At 41.7% G+C, this 27,375-nt stretch overlaps 1 protein-coding gene across 1 annotated transcript in view; it reads right to left on the bottom strand.

Annotated features, from left to right (window-relative positions):
* setbp1 (SET binding protein 1) overlaps window positions 1-27,375 on the bottom strand; it is a 55,664-nt gene that overhangs the window by 20,149 nt on the left and 8,140 nt on the right. Inside the window, exon 2 of the mRNA XM_053653907.1 lies at window positions 25,529-26,175. Coding sequence (XP_053509882.1) covers window positions 25,529-25,999 — 471 coding nt within the window. The 5' untranslated portion in view covers window positions 26,000-26,175. The remainder of the gene's footprint in view (window positions 1-25,528; window positions 26,176-27,375) is intronic.

The raw sequence follows: 27,375 nt of genomic DNA on the forward strand, positions 1-27,375 counted from the left end.
CTAAACTGCAGTGGAAAAGCAAGCTCGGAAAAGTAAAGCAAGTCAAGCCGAGTCGAGTCGAGTCGAGTCGAGTCGAGTCGAGTCGAGCCGTACCGCGCAATGGAAAAGGCCAACTAACCGATTCATAGTCATAATGGCACTACATCGGCTACTGGTTACAACGCCGCATTATGCATTCCAAGGCCGCGGATCTCACAAACAAAGAATTTATTTACAGTGCGTGGGTTTTGGCCAAGAATCGTACAGTGTAAAGTAGGCTTTACATAAAGACCAAAACAGCAAATTAAAAGTACCATGTAATCCCATTCATTTTAACCAATCTAATCTGGATTAGTCAGATTAGACAATAATAAACCCAAAGGTTTGCAGACACTATCACATATCTTCAGCAGCTCATGGCTGTCTATTCTCTGATCGTTAAGTTCAACTGGCAGACTGAGGTTCTCTCAGTGCTACATATCCTGCTGTGAAGTTAACTGTTCAAATCAGACATTAAGTAGCATGTTTGCTTTCTAAACTCCCAGGCGTGCCGACTCGCTGAAGCTCTGACCTCAGCCAGGATCAACCGGGCATCCATAAATACTTTGCTTTCAAACAAAAAAAAAAAAAAAAAGGAAAGCCTGAAACAAAAATAGGGCAATTTATAGCAGAAGAATGAATGTGCTAAAACAGGTTCAGGGATACATTAACACAAAGTGACAGGCTAAAAATTGCTTTGAGAAAGCTATGTCAACATGTTAACTGCAAAAGCATGTCTTTTCCCCCCTGCACTAATCTCAGCAGTCAGCAGGGGTCATTAGCCTCAGTCAAACATTTAAAGTGATGAAAACCACTTCAGATTGCCGATCCAATTACAATATTTATCTTCCTGCCTTCGAATAATGTCATCGGTTATTTGAAATGTGAGACATGAAAGGACATGCAAAGTACGTGTCGCGTATCAGTGCTGACAGATTACGTAACTGTGCTTCGAAGTGCACAGGCAGAAATATGGCTCAATGTATAAACTGGCTACAATTTTGGAGGTGGGTGTAAATTTACTCATTACTTCTATTACATTCTACCACTTCCTATAGCTAAATGACTGCTGGATTCAGAAAAGAAAAAAGAGGACGTTAAAGATGAGATATTTCAAGATGTGTTAGGTGTGTTTAGTCAAACATTCCACTCTGACCTTCAAAGCAGATCCAGAATGACCTTTTGCCTTTATATCATGTGTTCTGGTGCTTTCACATGATGTCACGGCTGTCTGTGACACATAGCCCATGACCTTTCACATACCAAAGCATGTCTTGGACTCGACTGATCAGTTACAGCTCCGGACAGTTTGCAATCGATCAATTTCTCGGAGCCCCTGCGTTTACGAATGGTGCATTTGCTCATTTGGCATTTGCAGCGTTTGTGGAATATACCATTGAGGTGTGTGTGTGGGTGGGGCGGGAGTGGAGGGACTACGACAGGCGGTGGGGTCAGGGCTGCTAAAGAAATCCTTGTTCATCCCTCCTACACAACCAGCAGGCATGTTTGTAAGGAAGTTGCCCTTCCTGGCTGATCTCAGGCTGATTTTGCTGTAATTCTTCTGATTGCTACTTGCTCGATATATGCTATAGAATTCTAGCCTGATTTTAATCCTGGCACATTTTCAAGTTGGGAGCTCGATTACCCGCTTTTGGGATGGTCATGCATATAGGATCTGGAATTGGAGATGGGAGAGGGTAAACAAGGTGATCTTAACCCTTACAATCTCTCTCCTGAATGATTGGAGGTTTTTCAAACATATTTGATTTTCAAGTTTCAACAAGCAATGAGATTATCCTCATAGGCTACAATATTGCCTCTGCAAAATGGTAGGTAGCATCGCTGCTTCACAGCTCGAGTTGATCCTGAGCTTGGGTTATCGTCAGCGTGGACTTTCGCATATTCTCCCTGTGTCTATATGGGATTCCTCTGGGTTCTCACGTTTCTTCCCACCTCCTAAAACATGCTGTTAGGTGGACTGGCTATGCTAAATTGCCCTAGGTGTTAACGAGTGTGAATGTGTGTGTGCACGGTGTCCTGCCGTGGACTGGCGTCCCACCCAGTGTATTTTAAGGCCTCATAGCTAGTGTTCCTGGGGTAGGTTAAGGATGCACTGTGACCAAAACCAGGGCAACACGGTTGCTGAAGATGAATCAATGAACGAATGTTTGATCTGTACTTCGGGAAACAAAGTCTCAGATGACCAGAAAAGTGGTTGGGAGATCGATACAATCAACAGTCATTACCATACACATATAAAATAATCTGACACTCTGACACTTTTTACGTTGGATTTAAATTTCAGAACAAGCGGTGGTAATGAGGTGAATGCAACAAACTCATGAAATGAAAGAAATATGTAATAAGTCATCAAGAAAATACATCTTAGGTCTGTGAACACTAAGACACATGAGAAAATAAAGTAGTGGGACAAACAGCCAAATTACTTCCCGTAAGTAAAAGTACATTTTTTTTTTTTGTATTTGAGACTTCACATGACCTTTTGAAAAATCTGTTAACATATAACATTCAGATTATTTGCATGAATGTAAATTCTCTCAACGAGCAAGAAAAATGCTGAACGCATCAACAGTGTGTGTGTGTGTGTGTGTGTGTGTGTGTGCAGGGGACTGCAGAGATGGATGACAAACTTGTAGAATGATGAATGATCTTGTCTTTTCCCTCAGCTATTTTCCATTTCTACTTCCTTTTGCTTCCTAACTGTGCATAAAAGCCACATAAAGGGTGACAAGATGCTGTGTGCCCAGCTCTATCTTTTCTTTTTTTGACATGATAACAAGATTGCTGTGATTCTTTCAATCTTTTATTTGCAGGCTTTTTTTTTTTTTTTTTTTATGGTCTAGACACCATGATGGAACGCACGTGTGTGACGTTCCGTCTTTGTCTAGTGTTTGAACCCGTACGACAGGATAATAGTTTGCACGTTTGTACCCCTATGGCAGGGCAATATTTGTAATATTTTTACACCGAGTTTAAAGGAGCGGTTGGTACATTTTAAAAGCCGCTGCTGCCTACAGTGTGATCTGCAGATTCGTTGAACAATGAATACCTCACCTTTGGTAAAACAACATTTGGTCCATGCGTGGCATTTTAGACTGGGGGCAGGGCTGATTTCAGGGCCGGAAAATGTAAACAGAAACCTGACATCTATAAACTGGCTAAATTCTTTGCATACCAACATTGTGAATCATAGTTCTATCAAACTGTGTCGTTATTAAGAGACAGGAAATACTTTTTAAAAAATACAAACGAAATCATCTAACAATTCATCATCTGAATTTTATAGACTGTGTATTCTGTGTTCAACTTAAAGGTGGGATTTAGCGCTATTTCTAAGTCAATGCTAAATGCTAACACTTTGCCCAGGGCTGTGTGCCTGGAGCAGCTGTGGTTCACCTCCCCCTCACCTGCATGAGCACAGCCGGCCAAACCGAACCCTATTAGAGAGAGGGGCAAGTGGCAAATTAACCACTGGAGCATCCAGACAATAGACACAGAGGACCAGGGAGAGATATGAAGACTCCCCCACCCCAAAAAATTAGGTATGGCTGCAGATGAAGGCTGCTGTTCTTTGAAACTCTACTTAGGAATAATGTGAATTTGGTGGAGGTTCAAATTGTTATAGATGAAGCTTTAAAAAATAATAATAATTAAAAAAAAAAAAAAAAAAACAAGCAAAAAAAACAGGACCAGCTTTCCAGCAGAATTCTCTGTGCCAAAAATTGCTAGTGAAGCAAAACCGTCCTATTTACAAATGAAATCTGAAACGACACACCACATTCCCCGGCTTTAGTTTTTGGCAAGCATCTTGTTTGGTTTAAGAGCCAGAACTTTGGATTTAATTGACTTTGTGGTTCCAAACTGGAAATCAGAGACATTTCTTTATTTAAAAAAAAAAAAGGAGAGAAACTGGAATCCGCTCTTTTTTTTAAAGTATCATGTCTTTCTGAAGTCTTTCTTTCTTCTTCACCATTTCTCTTGCTGTCTTACCTAAACACACACACACACACACACACACACCACCCTTCAAATAGTTATCTGCAGCTTTTTATTTGGCAAGATGGCTGGTGGTTTGAGTGTTTCATTCTTCCCTGTGTATAGGTCTGGGCAGATGTCCAGGAAGGCCTCAGCACAAAGAAAAAGACGAGAGAGAGAGAGAGAGAGAGAGAGAGAGAGGGAGAGATAGAAATTGTGAGAAAAAAAAGAGAGGGAAGGGAGGGAGGGAGGGCGGGAGGGAGGGAGAGAAAGAAGCTTCTCAAAACTCCCCACTTTTCTTTCATAAGCGTTCCCTCCAAAACCCAAAGTGATTGATATGATCCGCACACAGCTCCCTTGGCTTTGAGACAACATTCACCCTTACCCCCCCACTTTTTCTGCCCCAGCAAGTCCTGGGCCTGCCCTTGTGGCCCTGCCACCTCAAGCCTTGGCCTCTTTTCTTTTCCCCCCCTTTCGCTTTTTTTTTCGGCAGAGAACCACCCTCCCCTGTGGGAACGCTGCTCCGTGCCCCTCCCCCCTCAAAAACCCTTGGCTTCCATTGAGCAACGAGCTCCCCCTCTCTGATCAGGCCCAGCTTTGTGTGACCGGCTGACAGGTCCAGAGCAAACAAACAAAATGAATACTAACACAGCTTTGTGTGCTTCCCGACGAGCAGGCACTTAAGGGGGGAGGTGGTGTGTGTCACTGTGTGTGTGCGCGCCACAGTATGGGCAGGGGTGGGGTGCAGGGTGGGACTCAGAAGGGTGGGTTGGAACTCTAGTTTTGATTCCTGAGCCACTTGCTCCTTTCCCCCATTCCCAAATCCTCCCTGTGAGTCTCCCCTCCCATAAGCTCCAGAGAGTATAAAGAGGCCCATTGAGGAGACCAGCAAGCGGCAGCCTCTTAAGGTGTTCCTGGCCTGATGTGTGTCTGGGTGATGGCGCTGGGCCTGTAGTGGGCCTCTCAGAGCGCGAGTGTGTTCAACAGACCACACCTCTGCAGTCCCACAGGCCTCCATTCAACTCTGCTCCAGACCCACACTCCCATTCAACAGCTGCCTGCAGGAGGGAGATGGTACGTGGCTCAGGGGCTCGTGGCCTCTTGACAAGTTTATTTTTCTGGAACCTTCAGACACTCCATGACCACTGCCTGAATCAGATGCACATTTGGAGCACATATCAAGAGGGTTGCTTCGTTGACGTGAGCTGAAAAATGATGCAAGCTCCATGAAGAACATGGCTGTGAATAACTATAATTACTTTTCAGTGGCAGCCCTCCAAATGGCAATTTACACCAAATGAGCGCAAATAGCCTCTATTCAAAACCACCCACAGGATTGATAAATGCAGCACATACAATGAAAGTCTACATTTCTTTTGTATGTGTAATTACCTCCTTTTTTGGTTAATAACACATTGGTGTTGGTGATTCCGTGATTTCACCTTGGTCATTAATAACCATGCGAGTAATTGACCGAGGCAGATGTTAGAAGCGGAATCAAAGTGTTTTCACCAACAATGGCACAAAATTACAGTTATGTTTCTGAAGAAAACTACTTTGAAGAATTCGAATAATATGCACTACACACTTGCGTGCGTACAACCAAGCACACTGGCTGGACTTTAAATGGTTAACATTTTCCCCCGCAAGCCACAATGTCCTCAGGGCCAAAATGTGAAAAGGCCAAGTAGCCATTTTAGAAAAGGAAGTGATTCAAGGTCTGTAAGATCCTGGGTCACCACAGTTTGTGGAAACACTTCAAGCAGTGAAATGTCAAGATAATAAAAAAGCACAACAAAGTATTAGTGGAATGCATGCATCACCACAAGCCAAACACCCCGTGTAATTAAAGCACCGTGATTACAGAAGTACTGCAGGAAGCAATTTACTGTCAGGGCTCTTTTCTCTCTCCTTCCCTCTTTAATTCATTTGAGGCCATTCTAATTTCAGCTGAAGAACTCCGAGATGCCGGAGTTTTGGAGGAAATAACCTCCTTCGCAGAAAGAGCAATCTATTTTGGTCATCCTGAAAGATGATCTTGTGAATCGGCATGATAACCTCTCCCTGAGGTTTCAGCTTTTATTAACTCTCAGTGAACGCCAGCTATACAGATCTACTGTACCATTGACTGAGCATTTAATACCCAAAGTGATTCTTTTTACAGCAAATGTGCCCTGAGAGCATGGTTTATCACACTTTATGCCTCATTAGCTAAATGAAATATTCTCCAGTGAGGATTATGTTCAGTCATGGCCCTAGATTGCTTATTGAATGACAACAACAGGTACAGTAATCCATATTCAAAGCATCAACTCAAGTTTCACTGATAGCACACAAGTAGAACACAGAGCGTCTGACAGACGCGGTAATAAACGCTCACGATGGCGAAAGAGCGTCTTGCCCGTTGACTACGTTTCTCACGCGCTCTTATATTCTGTATCAGATTATAACTGACATTTTATTACAGCATCTGTCGGACACTCCGTATTCACTTTAAACACTTGGTTCTAATTATTGAAGATCTCACTATTGGCAGCTAGCAAACATGAGTACAACTGTAATAGTTTAAACAGAGATCTAAGGGGGACTGCATCCTGTTTCTGGATCTCCATTCAGAGACACTTCCAATTTAGTTTCCATGACGAACCCTGAGTGACACGCTAGCTATAACAACGTCCTTAAAATTGGAGTAACAAAACACACAAATGCCACTTTTCTGGCTTCAGCTGGAAGCATGAGATGACCCAGGACACAATAGCTTAAACTATTAAAAAGGAATGCTCTGCTCTGGTCCTTGAGTAACTGAACAATGGATTCTTTGTGAAGGGCATCACTTGGCTCCCAGGCAGCTGTTTTTCCACTCGATATCGATCTAGCCTAAAAAAGAACGATGCAGGATAGAAAAAAAAAAAAAATTGTGCATTGAAATACAGAGTGATGGAGAAGCGAGGGTTGATAGAAAGAGAGGTAAAAAAAACCCCACACAGGGCGCATATTTTGCCCGCACAAAGTGATCGCCGGTGCACAAAATAAAATGGTTTCTCAAGTGTTCTGAGTGCAGGAGATATGAAAGAACCACAATCATGATTGAATCAACAACTGACTGCTCCAAAGAGAGGCTCTGAGCACTAATGCGGGGGTGGATCAATGCTCAACCTGCTTCGCCATAGCTTGAGTGCCTTCAAATGATGACTAAGAGGCCATTCTGCACGTCTCATCACACAAACATTGTTTCCACAGTCTGGATGAGGTGTCAGCTGACTCATAGAGATGACCTCACACAGTAGCTGCATTTGCACATTCTTGCAAGTCCTTTTAAATTTATCAGCTGATTTGCCAGCCTTCTGGATACACCACTTCACCATCACCAGCATCCAAAACATGCTGACGAAATATATGTTCCATAGTAGTGGAATCAGTTTATAGCTGCATTTCAAGTTACCGCCAAAATATTAACGTCAAAATATTGCTTGTGTGTCTATAATATTTCTTCAGCCCATCGGCCACGCCGTTCCCCCCCCCCCCCCATCATTTCAGCACTTATTTCAATGTCGCTAAGGTTACGCAGGTGGACAGACGAACGTGTGACGTTCACAACTGGGATAAAGCATTGTTTTTGGTATTGTGGGATTGTTTTCTGTCCAGTTTCGTAGTATTTCTTGAAAATACTGAAAAATAACGAATCTAAAAACACAGTGATTGCTTATACGCTTTATTTTAGTTTCTATTATACTGAACAATCTTTATTTGGAAAAAAAAAAAATTATTTAGATTTGTTTACAGCATACTCAAATGTGCCCACGTTCTGTAGAATACGTGTGGTGTAACTTCTACTTATTAATAACCTTTTTTTTTTTTTTTTTTTTTAACCAACCAAAGAGACCACAGTCTCACCTTCTTCTTTTCTTACGAGACTGGGGTTTGTGAACTGACAGGCCAAAGGTTACCTAGATAGAAACCACAAACAGACACAAGCGTGCATCTTTCAAGTCATGCACCCTTTCCCCTTCAGTGAATTAGCAATTCCGCCAGGTGAATTTCGGGGGTCTCACGTATCACCGTAGCAAAGGGTCCAAAAACTGTAAATGCTAACGCTAATCTGAAGACGTTGGCGCATAACTCATATTTAACTCGTATCTGTAACTCATTTGCAGGAAGTTACGCTTCAGTCAACTCTTTTGCATCCCTTGCCCTACCCAATTTGTGTAGCTAGTGGTTGCTTGGCCTACGTTTTGTGCTTTTTGATGTTCATGTTAGGACACATCCTGCTAATCTCCTTCGTTACAAATCACTGAAGTAAACTGCTTAACTGGCAGTTTATTTTACTGCAAGATTTAGCATGACAACAAAGAGAAGGGCAATTACTAGATAATGTGAAACACAAGTGAAGCAATTACTTTACTGCTTAAACTGAATGAAACGCAACATTATAAATTCTTTTAATATTTGGTCACAGAAATAAAAAGCTAAGCGATTTTTAACTGCAATCAGATGAACACATTCAAAGACAAAACATCAGGACGAAATGCATAAATCCTTGCATTGTATGTGTGCGGATTGATTTAAATAAGCTTCAACCGAGGAGTGTGTGTATGTGTGTGTGTGGGTGTACATCTTTGAAGATACGGTGTCGTAGCAGAGTGTCAGTTACTACTAGGAGGAAACTGGACTTTCACCTGACTACATGAGCTTTATGACCTCTCCTACCCTACAACATATACACAAACTTTTGCTAATCTCATCGTACAGACACACACACACACACACGCACTTCTTTGACCATCATCATACAGGCACACACACACTCCCTCCCCCACTCTGCTGCATTCACTGTGTGGGTGAAAGGTCACGGTAAAGTAGCATTCCACAGAGTCTGTAGCTCACAGTGCAGTGAAAAGAGGAGGGAAAAGGGCTTCGTGTCCTTAATCCAATGGATTGGAGGATTTGCAAGAAGGGCCCAAACCATCCTATTAAATAAACGGATAACCTTCCTTCCATGGCCCCGGTTATGTGTTTAGGTGCTTGTGTGTGGTCAAACTCCCTCGCGAGCCAGACGATAGCGCATTCAAAGACAAAACACACGTCTGCACATTGCATTGCATCATAACATCGTAGCGCTGCGTTATACAATATCCTTCTTTGTCAGTTTGTGAATCAAAACATGCTGTGACTTCTCTAAAATCTTTGATCTGAATTCCCAGGCACGGTAGTAGTTTCTCATGAGCAGGATACGGGCTGCCGAAGAAAGGAGCTCATTCATGGCTTTGGGCTGTTTGAGAGGGCCACTGCATTGGTTGGCGCTCACTGTCTTATCCTTACAATTGGACTGACACTGAATACTCTGGGAGGTCACTCTTGGTGTCAGTCCAACACAATGCCCAACACAAACACAATTCTCTCCATTTGTCCACCAAGCTCTTGCCTCCTCTTAGGGTTGGCGAGTAATTGATCATCTGTGGGGACAAATCCTGCATATAAAGTGGCTCAGCTCAACTGAAAGTATTCACTTACTACAAATCAAGCCCATAGATATTCTTTTCCATTAGTGCTGGTGTCAAGATTTTGAGATAGTTAACATCCCATATGGGTAGAGAGGTACAAAAGGTCTTTAGCTCTTGGGACTTTTTTATTACCAGCACCTACATTTGCCTACTGACAAATCCAGGACTAATATGCATCAGTGATTATTTTATTATGAACTGGAAGTAAACATCGTGTACAGTGGGTATACAGAAAACATTTCAAAGTGCTAAACTCTGTATCTTTATCAGTTGGCACGTTTCCTCTTTCAAGGTACCTGCCACTACCTTGGGTGACCCACAGCTTTCATTTCGGTAACAGAACTCCCTGCATCCTGACTCTGGGAAGGCACTGTCCTTTGTGTGTGCTACAATTAATTACTCGCTGTTCAATGGCGGTTCGTTTGGGGAATGAGATTGAAACGAGCTCGGTGAAAAGGTATCTGGGTCTGCCGACATCTCGGCAGCAGCGGCAGGGAGCATCTCCAGGAGACAGCTGATGGGCCTGATCGCATTTCACTGACAAACTCAATTGTGCTTGAAGTGAGAGCTAGTGAAAGTCAATATGCCACATGGTCCCCATGCCTTCTGGGTCCATCCGCAGTGACCAGATATCTGGCCTCATTGATGCCACTCATTTATTCATTATATTTCCAATGTGTCCCAACCAGCAGGATTTGGTTGCCAAGTGAAAAGACAATTAGCTGTTGCAAAACTATTAGAACTGTTCTGGACCCTAAATACTACAAGAGGGACACTGTATAAACCATAATGTGAGTTTGACAGATAAATAAATAAAAGAGCTTCGTAAATACACAGAGCCCCATTAACGAACAGACCTCGGCTAGACGTGAGGTTACACAGACTTTCATAAAATCCTAACTGCACCAAACTAAGTATATTAAAGGCTGTTTCAAATCAGTCCCCCCACCCGAATCTAAAAGACCTCACAGGAGAGACTGTGGTTAACAGAGACCTCTGCCACCAGGCAGCGCCGCAGGCAGGAAGCACATTTACACAACACACCAAGCTTTGTCACTTACAAAGGAAGCCAATTAACAAGCCATAGTCATGACAAAGTCCCACCTGACAAGCACTGGGAAGGAAGTTTCTTGGCATATATGCCTCCCAGTTAAACTCAATTTCAAACTTGGTTACAAGTTTTTGAGTGAGTAAAGAAAAGGAAATTACACAACCATAGATTTATCAAGAGTTCATTCACTTTCATCCTGTTGAAGAAACCAAAGTCCCTAGAAATGACATAGAGTTAACAAACAGCATGAGGGCTTGACAGAAATGGTCACCATGGCATCAAATGGACAGCTAGCCTTCGCAACCAAATGTCATATAATCTGCAGAATAAAACAGAATATTCATATAAATCCTTGTTTACAACACATTATTATACATTTGTAATAGAAGACGCAAAATTCCCTATATTGCTAGTAACATGAATTACATCTACGTTGGCCGGTCCAATAAGTAGCCTTCAAATTTACCTTGCATTCTCACTTGTATTTCACCTAGCACATCAGTACGAATATCAAAATTGTAGGTTCCTTTCCCGAAGAAAGCTTGCTTTGAGTACACAGATCATCCTGTGCCTTTGCAAGAGCTAAAGGCATGTAGGCTATAAATGACAATGTATTATAGTACTTATAGTACCATAAAGTATTGTTATTTTCATTAGTAATTGCTGTTAACAGTCATAAATGTCTAAATGATCTAGCTGATCACACAATGATAAGACAAGTTTTATTACTGACAAGTAATCAAATGGGTGTGCCAATGAAATGTATCCACTATTCCTGAACAAGGACATTCAAAAAGAATTAGTTCTAAAATGCAGGAATAGAAAAATAAAGTTTTTAAAAAAATGATATGATCACGTTATGATGACGTATGATTTATGCTTTTATAAACGTTTAAACCAATAGAAGTTTAGATCCGAATAACAAAAAAATAAATAAATAAATAAATCTGAAACTGAATCTATTTTGAGAACCAGTGTGTAAAAGGTTTCAGGGACAGCTCCTGACTCACAGGAATCCTTACGATCTCCGAGCAGCTCGTCACGTTTCTTTACCTGGATATATGTTGGACAGTTCTCAAATCAGACAACAGTAGCCGTAAGCTGGCTTTAAGAGGACCCTTTGTTGAGCAATTCCGGAGGGCTTTTTGAGTACCGCCATTTTACAAACGGTGACTGCTGAGTGACCCGAACACCGATCAGCCGAATGTCCCTCAGAGCAAGGTCCAATTTGGAAAGCCTGGTAAGCCGGCCGACATCGGGAGATTACAGGATTTGAGACGGGATCAAGACCAATGAGGAGAGACTTAAGCCGTCTCTGACACGAAAGTGTGGGACGAGCTTTTGAGTACGGGGGCTTTGTGGATCTGAAGTGCGCTCTTACAGCCAGTTCTCTACCTTCAGTTCGAAATGGATCAGCCAACAAGCTGTTCACACTCAAGTTATAGCAATTTTAAGCACGAGAGTAAAAATGAAGAGTGCATGGAGGGATGTTTAAAGAATGGATGATTTAAGACAGCTCTGGCAGATTACGTTTTTCATTAGAAACAAGCTACCATTCTTTTAAACGGGAGTCCTGATACTGATCTGATAGAAGCGTGATGATTTACTCCCTGGATACTAATGATTTGAACATCATTTCTCATGCTGAGAAAGAAAACAAGACATGATGTGTTCTCGGTAAAAAACCACTCTAGATCCACTCCTCCTGAAAACACCAATAACATCACATTCCACAATCCAGTGTACCTCCCACATTCCTCAGGCATCTCTCCGGTACCAGAACTGTAATTTGACATCTGTGCAGTATTAGCTGAAACTCTGGCCAAACAGGCTTTTTTGCTCCGTGGAGCACAGATAATAAACAACATAGGCCCACAGCAGACTCCTTCTGAGCTAATACTGCTTGGCGAGCACAAAAAAAACAGCTCAATGGAAGTCATTGTGCAGTGTACAATACAGAGAATATTGTGTGTGTCAGTCTCCTTCATAGAGACATCAGAAGATATTAAAGACTTTCTGAACAGGGCTTGAGTGGACGTAAGGTAAGCACACTAGCCAGATTTCATTCAACGGAACGTTCAGTGCTCTCCAGAATTATCAGCACCCTTTATTTAAAAAAACAAAACAAAACAAGAGCGGATATGATTTTTATAAAATACACATTACACACAATGATTCAAATTTTTCCATTCACATACTCGGAGAAATTACACTATATGGCCAAATGTTTGTGGACACCTGACCATCACAACCTCATGTGGGCCTTCCCAAAAATGTTGCTACAAAGTTGGAAGCACATCATTGTATAGGATGTCGTTGTGTGCTGTAGCATTACAGTTTCCCTTCACTGGAAATAAGAGGTCCTAATCTGTTCTGGCATGACATTGGACATCTTCAAAGAGCAGATGTTAGCAGACCTGCACATATAAGGTAATGTATAGTGTATAAAGAAATACAGCTTTCAACCAGATGATGGGCCAAACACATGTTCAAATCAACACAGAAATTTTTATTTATTTATTTATTTATTTTGCAGTGACCACATCAAGGTATCAGGACTGTAGCATGGTCACTTGATTTCCTCATGGCCCATATTAACAAACCAAGTGGTATTTAAAGAGCAACACCAACAACACACAGTCCCCACTTTGTCAGTTTGTGTTTTTTGCCTCACTAAACGCTGGACAAGGGCCAGGGTGGCTTGGTGGTTAGCACGTTTGCCTCGCACCTCTGGGGTTGGGGGTTTGATTCCTCTTTCCGCCCCATGTGTGCAGAGTTTTCTTGTTCTGCCTGTGCTTCGGGGGTTTCCTCCGGGCACTCCGGTTTCCTCCCCCAGTACAAAGACATGCCTTGTAGGCTGATTAGCATCTCTAAATTGTCCGTAATGTATGAGCGTGTGTGCGATTGTGCCCTGTGACGAGTTGTCATGCCGTCCAGGGTGTCCCCCGCCTTGTACCCCGAGTCCCTAGGCTCCAGGGCTCCCCGCGACCCTGTGTAGGATAAGCGGTACAGAAAATGGATGGATGGCTGCTGGACACTGATGAAATCAAGAACAGCACAACCATAGAAAAATGCTTACCAGAACAGTACTTGCTTGGCGGTAAACGACAACCAAATACTATAATATTCTACTGCATTCAATTTATCAGAGCATGCAGACGGATAATGACCGTTGTGCTGCTAGTAGGAAAAATGTGTCAGAATAAACGCATGTCATATATGGCATGCTTTCTTTTCACATACTGGTGGCTTAGTGGTTAGCATGTTCGCCTCACAGCGCCAGGGTTGGGGGTTGTATTCCCTCCGCTGCCCTGTGTGTGCATGTTCTCCCCATGCTGTGGGGGTTTCCTCACTCAGTCCAAAGACTTGCATGGTAGACGTGATTGGCGTGTCCGTAGTGTATGAATGGGTGTGTGAATGTGTATGTGATTGTGCGCTGCGATGGATTGGCACCCTGTCCAGGGTGTCCCCGATGCTCCCTGAGATAAGCTCCAGAAAACAGATGGATGGATCTATTTAATTACAAAAATGTTATGAAGGTTATAAAGGTTTATAAAGGTTGTAAACAAGGTTATAAATAATAAATAAATAAATAAATAAAATACATAAAGATGTAAGTAGTTCAGTTCCAACCGTCATGTTTATCAGAGGCCGAATGTCCTATATTATGTTATACTGGATCTAGAACATCTATAGTGTATATAATATAATATAGCTATACAAAATTATTGCCAAATTACTTTTTTATTATAATGCATGAAGTACACTTGCTTCGTTGTATAGGATATTTAGTTGGCTACCTTTTATGTGTCTGTTCCTAACTTGGTTCTATCAAGCAAAGCACAACAATCTCACACATCTCATCATTCGGGCTGGGTGATATATCGATATAAGGCCGATATCGTGATAAATGATTACAAGATACACTTTTCTGAGATATCATTGGTATGGTGATGTATTTTGTAAAAGTTTTTAATCATTACAAATGAAATGGTACTGAATGGATGCGGTCGATTTGATGTAATTAAAAAAAAAAAAAAATCGAATCTTCTTTGTCTTTGTGGGCATTAAAGAAAAGTACCAACAAAGACAGTTTAATGTGTTTTGGTTTATTTTATTACTGTTTTGCAGACAGTTTGTTAGCTACTGTAATTATATATTGTGATATGCATCATATGTCGTAGAAATATCCTCCAGTATCGTGATATGATATTTGTGTCATATCGCCCAGCCCTACACATCATGTTTACATAAGTAGGTTTTTTTTTTTATGTGTTCAAGTAACTACAGAATTGTCTAGTATGGACATAATAGCCACTGTTAGGAGTAAACAGAAACATTCAAAGCCATTGCAAATGACATCCCAGGCATTTATAGGTAACCATGAACTGCACCAGTATAGGGTCATTTCTTATTAGTTGTTTTTTTTACCTAATTAAATGAACTGACATTCATTAATTGACTTTGTTTAGGTAAATATTGATGTATTGGTGTGCCGGTGTTGTGGGGTGTCTATATAATATATGATATTCAGTGTGTGTGTGTGCGTGTGTGTGTGTGTGTGTGTCAGCCTAAGCTTTACAAGACACGGACACCATGTTAACATCAGTCCACCAAGCTCAGCACCTTAGCCAATGGTAATGAAGAGGCTTGATAGATATGGCTTTATTAGAGAGCAGTGGTAGTGTCTACTGAAGTGGGAGGAGCACATGGAATGGCAGGGTGCCTGGGCAGGCCGTGTGTGTGTGCGTGTGTGTGCGTGCGTGCGTGTGTATGTTTGTAAGGAGGGGGTTTAGGCTGGACAGACACAGGGGGACAGCTGGTCTTTCAGCAGTAGTAAATCATACAGACGCAGCCCTCACTACACCCCCATTTCACTCAAATCCCTCTCTGTCACTCTCTCTTCCTAACCCCCATATCTCAGAGAGGAAAAGAAAAAGAGAAGGCCTCCTTCCAGCTCAGTGGCCCAAAAAATAAAGCCAGGCTCTGCTAAAACCCAGGCAGGCAGGGAGGAAAACAAACAGGCAGCTGCCTTTATCAGTGTCTGAAACATCACAAGAAAATATATCACACAAATAAACCATTAAAAATCATATCTGTAGAATAATACATTTTTTTAATACCCCAAAACATCTCTATGCCATTCCCCTTTTTATAAATGTTTACAAATATACACAAATAGATAATCTGATGGCTAGCTAGTTTGAGCTGTCCTGCAATCCAAATTAGCTAGCCATCTAGTTGACTAGCTTCTAAATGATCAAATTTGTCATCGGTAGACAAGAGTGAAATTCTCAGTCATATTCTCAGTGATTTATGTTTATTAACAATTTGCCAAACCTGCCAAATGACACAGCAATAATGCTGGTTCTCATATCCTAAGCTAGCTAGCTTAGCATGCAGATTAGTTACATGTAGCTACATTTTAGCAGTTTAGTTTGTACTGACAAATTCCAGCTTAAATGGAAAATCTTAAAAACACCAGTGTATATCATCAGAATCAGCCATACAAGAGTAAAGACCTGATGGAGAGAAAAAAAAACCAAGAGAAACCTTCATAAAATTTGTAATGGTTTAATAGTTATAATGGTAATTGTATTGGTCTGAATGGAAACTACAATGGCCTCTGTGGGTCTCTACTGGTAATTTGTTGCCTTCTATTGGTGGCAGGTTATGTCTAGTGGATACCTTTATACGTCCTACTCTGTAATGGAAATCATTTTGTAATGGTTTTAATGGTTAACAGTTGATGGTGTGTAATGGTAATTGTAGTGGAAACTATTAGAATATCTGTGACGGTTGCTATTGTTCTTACCAAATTAAAAATCTCTTCGGCGGTACTTTAAATCTGTGAAGCATTCATTTAATCTGATTAAAACAGTTCTACAAGAACTTATGATCTCTAGACTGTGCTACAATAGCCAGACTGAATCATGCTCTTCCCCTCTCTTACAGGCGGTTCCAAATCTACAGACTAAAAACCGTGGGAAGTAATAAATAAGCGTGGCAAGGCCATGTTCGGATCATTCCACTGCCCTGCTCAGTAACTCTCCTCCACACAAAGGTCACTTTTTTGACCCCTCAACTGCCTACAATTTCCTCCCCAGTCACCAACACCGTTCCCTCAAAGACAAATAGCTTGTTATAAATACCACAAATCCGGGGCCTGTGGGAGTCCCATATCAACTCTGGCGAGCGTTGCTGCATTAATATTCCGTTGACTACAACAGACAAGCGCTTAATGATTACACTGCATTTATTATAGGACGCAGAGTGCCGCTTCAGGAGCAGGGGTTGTGCGACGGGGAGATAAGCACATGGCCACATGCCATCAGCGTACAAAAAAAATATATAAAAAATCGGCCAGCCTACAAGGGCAGCAGGGATAGGACTCACTTAAAAGGGGGCTTTCCTTATCGCACCTTGCACACGCTTAAATGGATTTCAAATTTGGCTCCCATTGATGGTGAGGTAGATGAACATGTAATGAGGAAATTAAAAAAAGACAGCTCCTAAAGAAAGCAGAGAAATTGGGGAAAATAAAACATGCGTACGGGTGGGTAAGGGACTTAGGCTGTAGTTAATGGTGACACTGCATTACTGGTAGCTATGGCACGGATGAGGCCAGAAGAAATTATGTTACATATGTCAGGCAGATCAGCCAATGGCAGTAGATCACTCAGATGATTTATGCATTTCAGAGCGAAAGCCAGGCTTTTGGTGGGTCACTGTTTACACGCAAAGATTTTCTATCCATCCATCTTCCACACCGCTTACCCTTCAGAGTCGTGGGGAACCCTGGAGCCTATCCCAGGGAGCATGGGGCACAAGCTGGCGTACACCCTGGACGGGGTGCAAATCCATCACACGGCACAATCACATACACATTCACGCACCCATTCATACACTATGAACATTTTAGACACGCCAATCAACCTACCATGCATGTCTTTGGACTGGGGGACTAAACCGGAGTACCCGGAGGAAACCCGAATCGAACCCCACAACCCTGGCGGTGTGAGGCGAACGTGCGCCCGCGAAGATTTTCACCAATCTAAATGAATTCATTCTGATCACAGATTGGTACACTGTATCAATCCCAATTCAAAGTTGTGCATATGCTGGGAAGGTGATTTAGAGTCGATGTTACCATAACAACTACGAGGGAGTAATTCCCGTCAGCATGTTCAGCTTTTTTAATTGCACTGCTTGTGTTTTTAACAAGCAGAAACCTCATCCAAGTGTGATTATTGAACAGATAGCAAGAGGGAGAATTTGTGACCGCAATAGTTTCTCAGCGTTTCCTATTTGCCTGGACAAGGATTTGCTCTGTTTGTTGAAAATAACACAAAATCTACATCCACATTATCCTAATGTTGCCAACATTAAAAGCCACAGTCTGGGAATGACTGCACAAGGAATGTAGGCTTTATTAAAGGTTTTTTTTTCTTCCCCATGTGTGTTCTGCATTCTTGCTCAACGTCTGACGCTGAGCCAAGTTTACTGAGATGTGTCCCACATCTGCCTCAAAATGTTAGCTTGACACCCATCTCATTGCCCATCCAACCGCACGATTATTTTCAATACATTACAATGTGTAACATGAAATGTGTTTCCTTACAGGACTGTTGGAATCAGGTATAAAGTTTATTCTTCTTCTTCTTCTTCAAGTGATTAAAAGAATTTATGCACATTGTTCAATTAAATAGAAATTTTATGCAGCATGTCATCAATTCCGTTAGAGCTCTTTATGCTCAGCAGAGCAATCAGTCTGATTATTAATGGATTATTAGGCTGCACGTAGACATACAGTAGCTACTGAGAAACAGCTTGTGCACATAAGAGAGTCAGTGCAACATAATGCACTATGTTGTATGTATCATGTAGTATGATAGACATACGACGGCCTGTTAATACGAAGTGCAGCAAAGAAGTAGTGGAAACAGGAAACAGTGGACTCAGACGTCCAGAATGAAATGCAGCTATACGTTACAGTTGTGTCGAGATAAGACAGGTGTTAGCATTAAAACGAAAGCTTTCCAACCTTATCTGACTGAGCAGTGTGTACACATGAGAAGGTAAGAGGGCTGGACAGACTAAAGGACTAAAGCGCTGCTGCATCACTCTCTTTAAACAGAGATGAACCCTGGGTTGTAATTGGCATACTATCCATACTAAACAGTATCCGAGATGAGAATGTCCCAGATCGTAGTACGTTGAAACGAGAATCCCAAAGGTTGATCTACTATTTCCGGTAAATTTTCAAAGTGTGGATCAGTGGACACTTTTTCAGCTAACATTTCCCACAACCCCTTGTGTGAGGGAGGCGGAGTTTTGTGACGCATTTCAAGGGCGCATTTTAGAGATGTGCAAATGAAATGCGGACGAATAAATCAAGGGGACGATAAATGAAATGATAATAGTATCAATTATATAAGGAATAATGAATGAAGAAAAGCTGAAATGCATGGAGGGGTTTGTTTATGGTGACAGTGCTCTAATCCGGGCAACAACGTTCTCTTCCGTTACACGACGTTTTAGTATGTTCCAGTACTTTCATACTCTTTTAATGCACACTCAAACGTATGTACTTTTTCTTCACAAGAAGAGTACATACTTTTAATACATAGTATAAGTATACCAATTGGGACGCAGGGAACGTGAGGGCTAAATCCCACTGGTGCCACTATCAGCAGGTAGTTGAATGGCATTGTGGGAAATGTAGGAAACCATTAACCAAATTTGAAACATAGAATTTTGACCTCTACTTCAACACACAAATTCTATCCCCTTTATCTTCACTGTAATGTCAGTCATTTTCTATATAGTCATTTTTATATCGTCTACTACATGCCTGGTTTTCTACGTATGTAGATATTAAGGTGCTGAAGAGATACATATGTAACTATTTACATTTTTTGATACAAGACATATATCACAGTATTTAGATTTGTATCCAAAATGTATCCTATAAGTACTTGCCAGATCAGCTACTTGCTACTATAAAGCGCTACTATAAATAAGTCACTACTACCACACCTGTGGTTTCAGTAAGTGTTATAAAAGTAATAACAATACTCCCATTCAGAAAACTGGATGCTAATGCGGTTTAGAATAATATTAATGTTATATTGTCATCTCCCAGCTCATAGGGCTTTCATATCTGTGCACACAATCTCAATCTCTCACACACAAAATCCATCCCTCTTACTCTCTTTCTAGTGAAGCACTCACACCCAGCCAGTCTATAGTAAACATATGGCTACCTATCACAGTAAATCAAATATATCTGATATACCACTGAACTGCTGCACAACAGAAGGATGCCATATGTATCATGTTACAAATTGGAGTAACAAATAAACGCGACAGTTAAAATTGACCAGTGCACATGATACTGTCAAGCGTTTCACTTCTTTTCGGTTCAAAAGGGTATCTTTCTAATGAGGAGACAAACACAGATGTGAGTGTTGAGAACGTAATCACGCTTGACTGGGCAAAATCAGTGAAATCGTTTATCGTACAGCAGTGTTGTCTGATACAGACGGCAGGTTCTCTGAAAAATATTTTCCACGCACAAAGGCTCGGCTGTGAAGTCAAGTCCCTCCCTTAATTACCTGCTATTGTATCACACGTCTCCTGCCCATCCCCCGCCACAGTGGGGTCCCATTTTAACCAGGCTCCCCATATGCCCAGGCTCACTTGTTGGCCTTTCCTCTTTGCCACCATCTGGCATATTAGTTCAGCCAAAACGGGGAAAAAAAAGAGAAAGGGAGAGAGAGAGAAAGTGAGAGAGAGAGAGAGAGAGAGAGAGAGAGAGAGAGAGAGAGAGGACAGAGAGAGCCAGACACAATGAGAGAGAGCTAGCCCATCTGCTCCCCGCCAGACTCCCCAATCATTATTACACAAAAGCAACATTTAACCCAGTAGAAAAAAAAAAATCATTTCTTTAACTTGTTTCTTTCCACAACCTTCTCCTGGGTCTAAGCTGCTGTTTGTCCTTATATAGGCCTAACCATATCCTATCCTAATCTTACAGGAATGTTTCACTTGAAAATGCTGACCTGAAAATGCTAAACTGGGTAACAACATACTGAAGTCAGCAGAGACTTCATATTAGTCTCGCAAGTCAGACTTCTATGTGGCACTAAAAAGCCTGGATATTTGTTTTCCTCACTCTATGTTTACACTCGTAAGCTCTCGTGTCCAGCATTTTATTTCCAACGAGTAACAGTATTAGCTAGATATAGCTTTTAAAGTAGGGCTGGGCGATATGACGGAAAAGTCATATCACGGTAATCGAGGACATTTCTACAATACATGACGCGCATCGCGATGTATAATTTAGCTTAACTTAATAAAGAATATTAAGGTTGGTTTTTTTTTTTTTTTTTTAAAGTACGTCAAATCAACGACATCCATTCCGTACCATTTAAGTTGTACTTATTAAAAACAGAAAAAAAAATACGTCACCATATCAACGATATCTCAGAAAAGTGTATCACGTAATCAGTGATCACAATATTGATACTATATCGATATATCGCCCAGCCCTATTCTAAAACCAACTAGTTAAACACAAATGAAATAATGTACTAGTGTAAAAATTGGGTCGTTGGATTGCATATTACATGCTAGGTTCATTGGCAGATTAGCAAAGCAAGCCAACTGTTCTAGATATGTACACTAATCAACAATACCTGCTACTTATTTCCAAGTTACAGGCTAAGATGAAACCATACTTCTAGGTTTTTCTTCCATTTTTTGCAGGTCAAACCACATTCAGGAACTATGTAGGAACTACTGCTTACATTGCCTATGACTTAAGATTGTGGGTAGGGGACTGGAGAAATGTTGGACCGTACATACCCCAGGAATCACTCGAGACAGTAGTTTGGATTCATTGCAATACGGTGACATACTTGCCTTGTATGGAATTGAGAAAATCTCAAATGTTGCTTGCCACACTGTTTGGCATTTGCCGAAACCGCAACGCCATGCCGTATATGTACATAGAAAAAGAATGGTCTCCTTCTGCTTTGTCACTTGCTAGTGGGAACATAGGGTCAGTGTGGCTTAGAACCACCTTCTTTCACTGGAATACGCCATTTGACTGACACTGCAATGGATCAACCACAGACCGTAGATTTTTGTGCAACGAACATCCAACGAGATTTTCGCCTGTAAGCCAAGTATCCAGGGCATATCATCAGGATTGCAGGCAGAGCATCTTAGACTGATCTCAATTCCATCAACATTTCTTGGTCATGTATCTCTTTAACCTTAACCTCAAGAGGAAGCACTGTAACTGACTGGTGAAATTGTTACACTTGGCTCAGACGCACGATATAGCCCTAACTTTCCCGTAAATGACCGGTAGGAAAGAGGAAATGACCCACACCGCTTCTTATCAAAATGCCCTGGGAGTGTTAGGTCAGTCGGCCTCGATCTCACCCTCCCCTTGACAAACGCGCACGACTGAGCAGGGGCAGTGCGGCAGAAAAGGCTGACAATCAAAGCGTTGTCGTCAAACACGGAGCAGCACTGGGGCTAACCTCCCCCTATATACTGAGCACACACACACATCGATCTGGTTTCTATCCGGCTTGTCATCGCAATGAACCCTCTACAGTGTTAAACCACAGGGGTGATACTGGAGACAAATACAAGATACACTTCAACACAAGTGGGTCTCGCCGGACATCCACATCCATTTTTTATTAACCTGATCTGTGATTCAGATTCTGTATGCTACATATATATATATATATATGTATATATATATATATATATATATATATATATATATATATATATATATATATATATATATATATATTATTTTTTTTTTTTTTAAACACTTGTCAATGTTGTTATTTCAGCATAATTTAAAGCCAAAAATGTCTCTCTAAAACAAACAGGAACGGTTAGTGCCCTCTGAACATATCTCCTCAGCTTTAAAAACACAGGCCATTTGTAACACCCCGTGGACAAGTAATGAAAATGACAAACAGAGAACACCACGACCTTTGCATATTCTAAATGCCTAATTGCACATCCAGACGCAGGGGCTTTTCACAAAGCCAGCAACAAGAGCAGAGCTCTATTTCTGGCCTTGCAGTCACAGGGCACCTTTGTGTGGGCAAAGAACATTTCTGTCATATTATGCTCATTTTCCAGGCCACCCCAATGCACAACAACTCTCTAAACCATACAGAGGAGTGGCGCATTGACACTGGTAATCCCTGTAAAAATGAATCGGTCTAATTCATCAAACGGGCCAGTTTTGTCGTAACGGTCGCGGGCCTCAGCAACATGATTTCATTAGCAAGGGGAGGGAAAGGAGGCTGTTCCAGGGAGCAGCTGTCACGCGCCAAGCGAGCTGAGGTAAAGCCCTATTCTCAGCAAGCCTTTGCCGGTTTCAATTACGCACTAACCCCTGACCCCACGCAGCTTGGTACTGTGAGATGTGAGGAGGTGGTGGCCTCTACGTCTTAAAACCATGAAACAGAAAAGACCAGGATGGGATTCAAGGAGCTTCCAAATGAGGAATTTATTTCACTGTCTGTCAGTGTAGTAAATGGGGTTTCATCTCAGCTGTGGGAGTGGGGGTTTGCATGTGTGTGTGTGTGTGTGTGTGTGTGTGTTTGTAAAAGGGGGCTGGGGCTTGGCGTTTTCACATCTCCTTGGAACGCTTTTCTATAGACATGGCCATCCTTTAGAGGGAACACCTCCTCTGTTCCTCCTTCTGCCCTTTTTGACCTTCTGTCTGTGGTCAATGTGGAGATTGCCAAAAAGAGACAGCTGCACTTCAGGCTTCCCGCCTCCAGCCCCTGTTGCTCCTAGAGCCTTTCTCTCTTTTTTAATGCCCCTCTCCATCTTGGTCACTCTCTTTCCCTCCCCCTCTGAGCGCATCAAATGCTTTCAAGGCAAAAAACTGACCACCAAGGCTTTGTTAGTGGCTAGATTTCTATGCTAAACCTTCATACGCCTCCATGTATATGCTTTCAGTGCTATACTATGACACCACTCATCCACTTTCAACCAATATACTGAAAACGACAAAGATCCTTTTACAGAAAACCCATTGAAATTCTTCGATTTCAAACCTCAAACTGTTGTTTTGTTGGGTTTTTTTCAATTATGAAAACAAACTGTGCAAGAAACCTCAAATCCTAGCATAAATTTGCATCAGCTGACATATATTAGTGAACAGGAAGACTATTTGTAGAAACAATACACCATCGGAGGGCATTCCTACGCCAGCAGTTCCTCAGTGCTATCGAATAAAAAGGAGGCAATCAATTTCAGCTTGTGGTATGCTTACTGAAGATGCTGATGCCTGCACTTTGACTTTCATTCAGTAAGCATGCAATTTCTCCCTAATTATGGTCAAATTACAGGCTCCAACTGTGGGAGCACCAGCTACTCCTCCCCTTCTGTCCCAGAATTCTTCACTCTTGCCATTTTACTGGCATGAATTTGGCAAGGAGGAACAACAAGCGGCAACAAGATGTATGTTTTGGAAAACTGTACATGCACACTGTGGTGCACTAAACTGGGCTTTTGGTTCCAAACAAAACTGAGACCTGAGATAATCATGTGCCATATGAAATAATGTCCTAAAAATATTGCAATTTTTATCATCGCACCAAGATTTATTTAAGACTCGACACCGTAATGAACTTTCCTTTTACTTTCACACTATGCGTTGTTACCCAGATGAGGACGGGTTCCCTTCTGAGTCCGGTTCCTCTCAAGGTTTCTTCCTCTTATCATCTTAGGGAGGTTTTCATCGCCACCGTCGCCACCGGCTCGCTCATTAGGGATAAATTCACACACTTAAAATCTCTATCCTGTGTTTATACGTTTCCGTAAAGCCGCTTTGAGACAACGTCCGTTGTTAAAAGCGCTACACAGATCAAACTGAATTGAACTCAAACTAAATTACACTCAAATGTTTCCGTTAAACTATAGCTAGTTTTACGTGTAAACAGTCGAGGAGCTATTACTATGCAGACACGGTGAAACACACTCTACTTCGCATATTTTAAACCATAGCTCAGAACATCATAAATATTTCAAAAAGGCTAAAATCCACCCCAAAAAAAGATCCTGCTCGCAGTTACTTAATCCACATGTAAGTCAATGAACTCATTGAGTCTAAATGCCACAAAAGGTTAACGGCAGAGTTGCATTGCACCACAGCAGAGCCGGACACCCTTCATTTGACACGCAGCCAGCTGAACAGTTACAGACAGTATGACAGCATGCAGAAAACAGTAGTTTGTGCCTTGGCAACACGCCAAATGTTCTACTGTTCTATAATGAGTTCTGCCACAGCAGAGGGTCAGAGAGATGTGGAGGGATAAAAGCACACAAAACACGAACAGCTTGTAATGTTCTCTCTGAAGCCACTTGCTCAACTATGGAAAAATAAGGTTTTCTACTCAAGCACTAAATTTAACCTCTTATCACAATGTTTACAGAGGTGGTCATCTGGGATGCACTGATACTGGTATCAGGTATCAATCATTTACTATGCAAAGTAAGCCTAGTGTACACGGTCATGCTAATGAACAGACGACACAAACGACAGTGATCTGGATGTATTTCACAGTAAAATTAATGATCATGTTTTCTATTAAAGATACTGTTGACATGCCGTAACATCTTACAATATAAAACTCCGTACATGGTCTTTGCTAACAGAATACGGCAACAACCAGCATAAACAGAGCAAAATGAAATGTTTCAAGACATCCATGATTGCTTAATACTGAGTAAGTTAGCTATTTCGGTATCGGTATCGGTATCGGTATGCGACACCGAAAAAACAGTATGACGTGTAACATAAAAACATGCACTCATACTTGTATACTGGTATTTGATGCATCCATAGTAATAATATGATAGGAAACGGGCAGATCATTTCTTCTCTACTTTGCCGGACAATACTCACCCTTTTTCTGGGGGGTCCTCTGTCTTCTTCCTTTCCACCTTTAGTGGTCTTGCCATGCTTGGATGTCTTCTGCTCCCCAGGCTGCTTAATGGTGACGCGGATCTCGGGTGGACAGATGTAGTTCTCCAGGCTCTTGGGTGGCTTTTTGGCCCGCTTGGTGGTTTGGATCTTCAGTTTGAGGCTGCCTTCTGAGAAACTTGCCTCTTTGATGGAGAACTCCTGTTCCTCAAGGTTGTCTCCCTGCACCCACTTCTCGCTGTCCGCATTGGAAGTGACGTCCATGTCTTTACCCAGGCCGAGGTCTTCATCCTCCTCATGCTCCTGCTGCTCACCAGCCAGACCAAGCCCCTTTACTGGAGTGGCTAGAAGGCCCACCTCAGTAAGATCAGCCCTGTTGATGGTGGTCACAGTGGAGAAAAACTCCTCGTTCCCTTTGGGCCGCGAAGGGCGAGTTAGGTCCCTTTGCTCCATCAATGATCCTAAGACTTGGTTCAAGACGTAGGAACCAGAAGGGAGCCAAGATGACACGAAGGGGGTGCCAGTGACAGTGGATCGTGTTCAGTCAGAAAGGCGATGTGATGGATCTTGACTCTATTGCTCCTTGAATCGTACAAATCTTGCAAATGTATACATTTCCTGGCGTGAGACTGTGAAGAAACACAAAAATGAGCAGTTTAAAGGTACCTTTTCATTATTTCAAAAAAAAAAAGACTAGAAAGAATCCACAGTAGTCAAAGAGACTGGACTAGATCTTCATCAATTCTGTAATGAGTGCAATTAATAACAAACCAGACTTCATTGCTGAATAGAGCTTTAGGAAGTGCAGCTGTGAAAATGCCTCACTGTAATCGTTTCCCATTAACCAAGCAACATCAGTTAGCCTAATAAGACAAATGTCCCTGTGTTAAAACAACAAATTAATCTAAATGGCGATCCAAGCATCTACCTTACACTGGAACGACTGGAACAGTGAGTACCATTCACCCTGGGCAAACTCCCAGACACCATAATTACATCACTGACCAGCTCATTTGCTTTGGTGGTCAGTTGAGTAACCCCAGTCCTGGTGTGAAAGTGAACAAATGAGGCCTCTAGCCCAGTGATAAACACCTCTCAGACATCAGACAGACCACAACCTGCACAGTCAGAGACCTGAAAAAAAACCAATTAGGCCTGAACACAACATGTCCGCTGCAGGCTGCTAAGCATCAAAAGGGAAGCATAAATGAGCTTCACTCATTTCCTTTTGGCCAATTATAATGTGAGTGATGGGAGAGATACAAACCAGGAGCTTGCTGGGCCAAAAATGGCCAGACAAGCTGAGAGAAGTGGAAGTACAGATAGATATTTCTGAAGGTGTGTTGTCGGGAGAAAACACCATGCTTCAGTAGGTTTGTTTTGCAAGGTAGAGGACTACCGTAGAAGATGCTGAAGCCCATGAAGATCCTGTAAAATGTACGTACATATATGTGCTTTAGAGTGTGGGAATTGTTCATAGGGATATCATGCTCGGTGATTTTTGAAGATCAATATATACAATAGGTTCTGTGTAAAAATCTAACCTGCACATTTAATATGTATCTTTCACCTGGATACATGGGTATATTGTAATATGTTATATCATATTATATTACATATGTATCTTTAAAAATGATTTAAGGTGCATAAACATACCACACCAGCGTGAAGGAAAGGTGCTTTTTCTGAGTGTGTGCCTCTGTGGTACCACCTACTCTGTGCTAAAATAGCACAGAACAGGTCTTCTTCCTGTAACCTATCACTCCAAATAACTTAAAACTGCAACAACAACAACAACAACAACAAAAAGCCAAGACCACATCTTGAAA

Source organism: Ictalurus furcatus, chromosome 22 (assembly GCF_023375685.1).
Source record: "Ictalurus furcatus strain D&B chromosome 22, Billie_1.0, whole genome shotgun sequence".
NCBI lineage: Eukaryota > Metazoa > Chordata > Actinopteri > Siluriformes > Ictaluridae > Ictalurus > Ictalurus furcatus.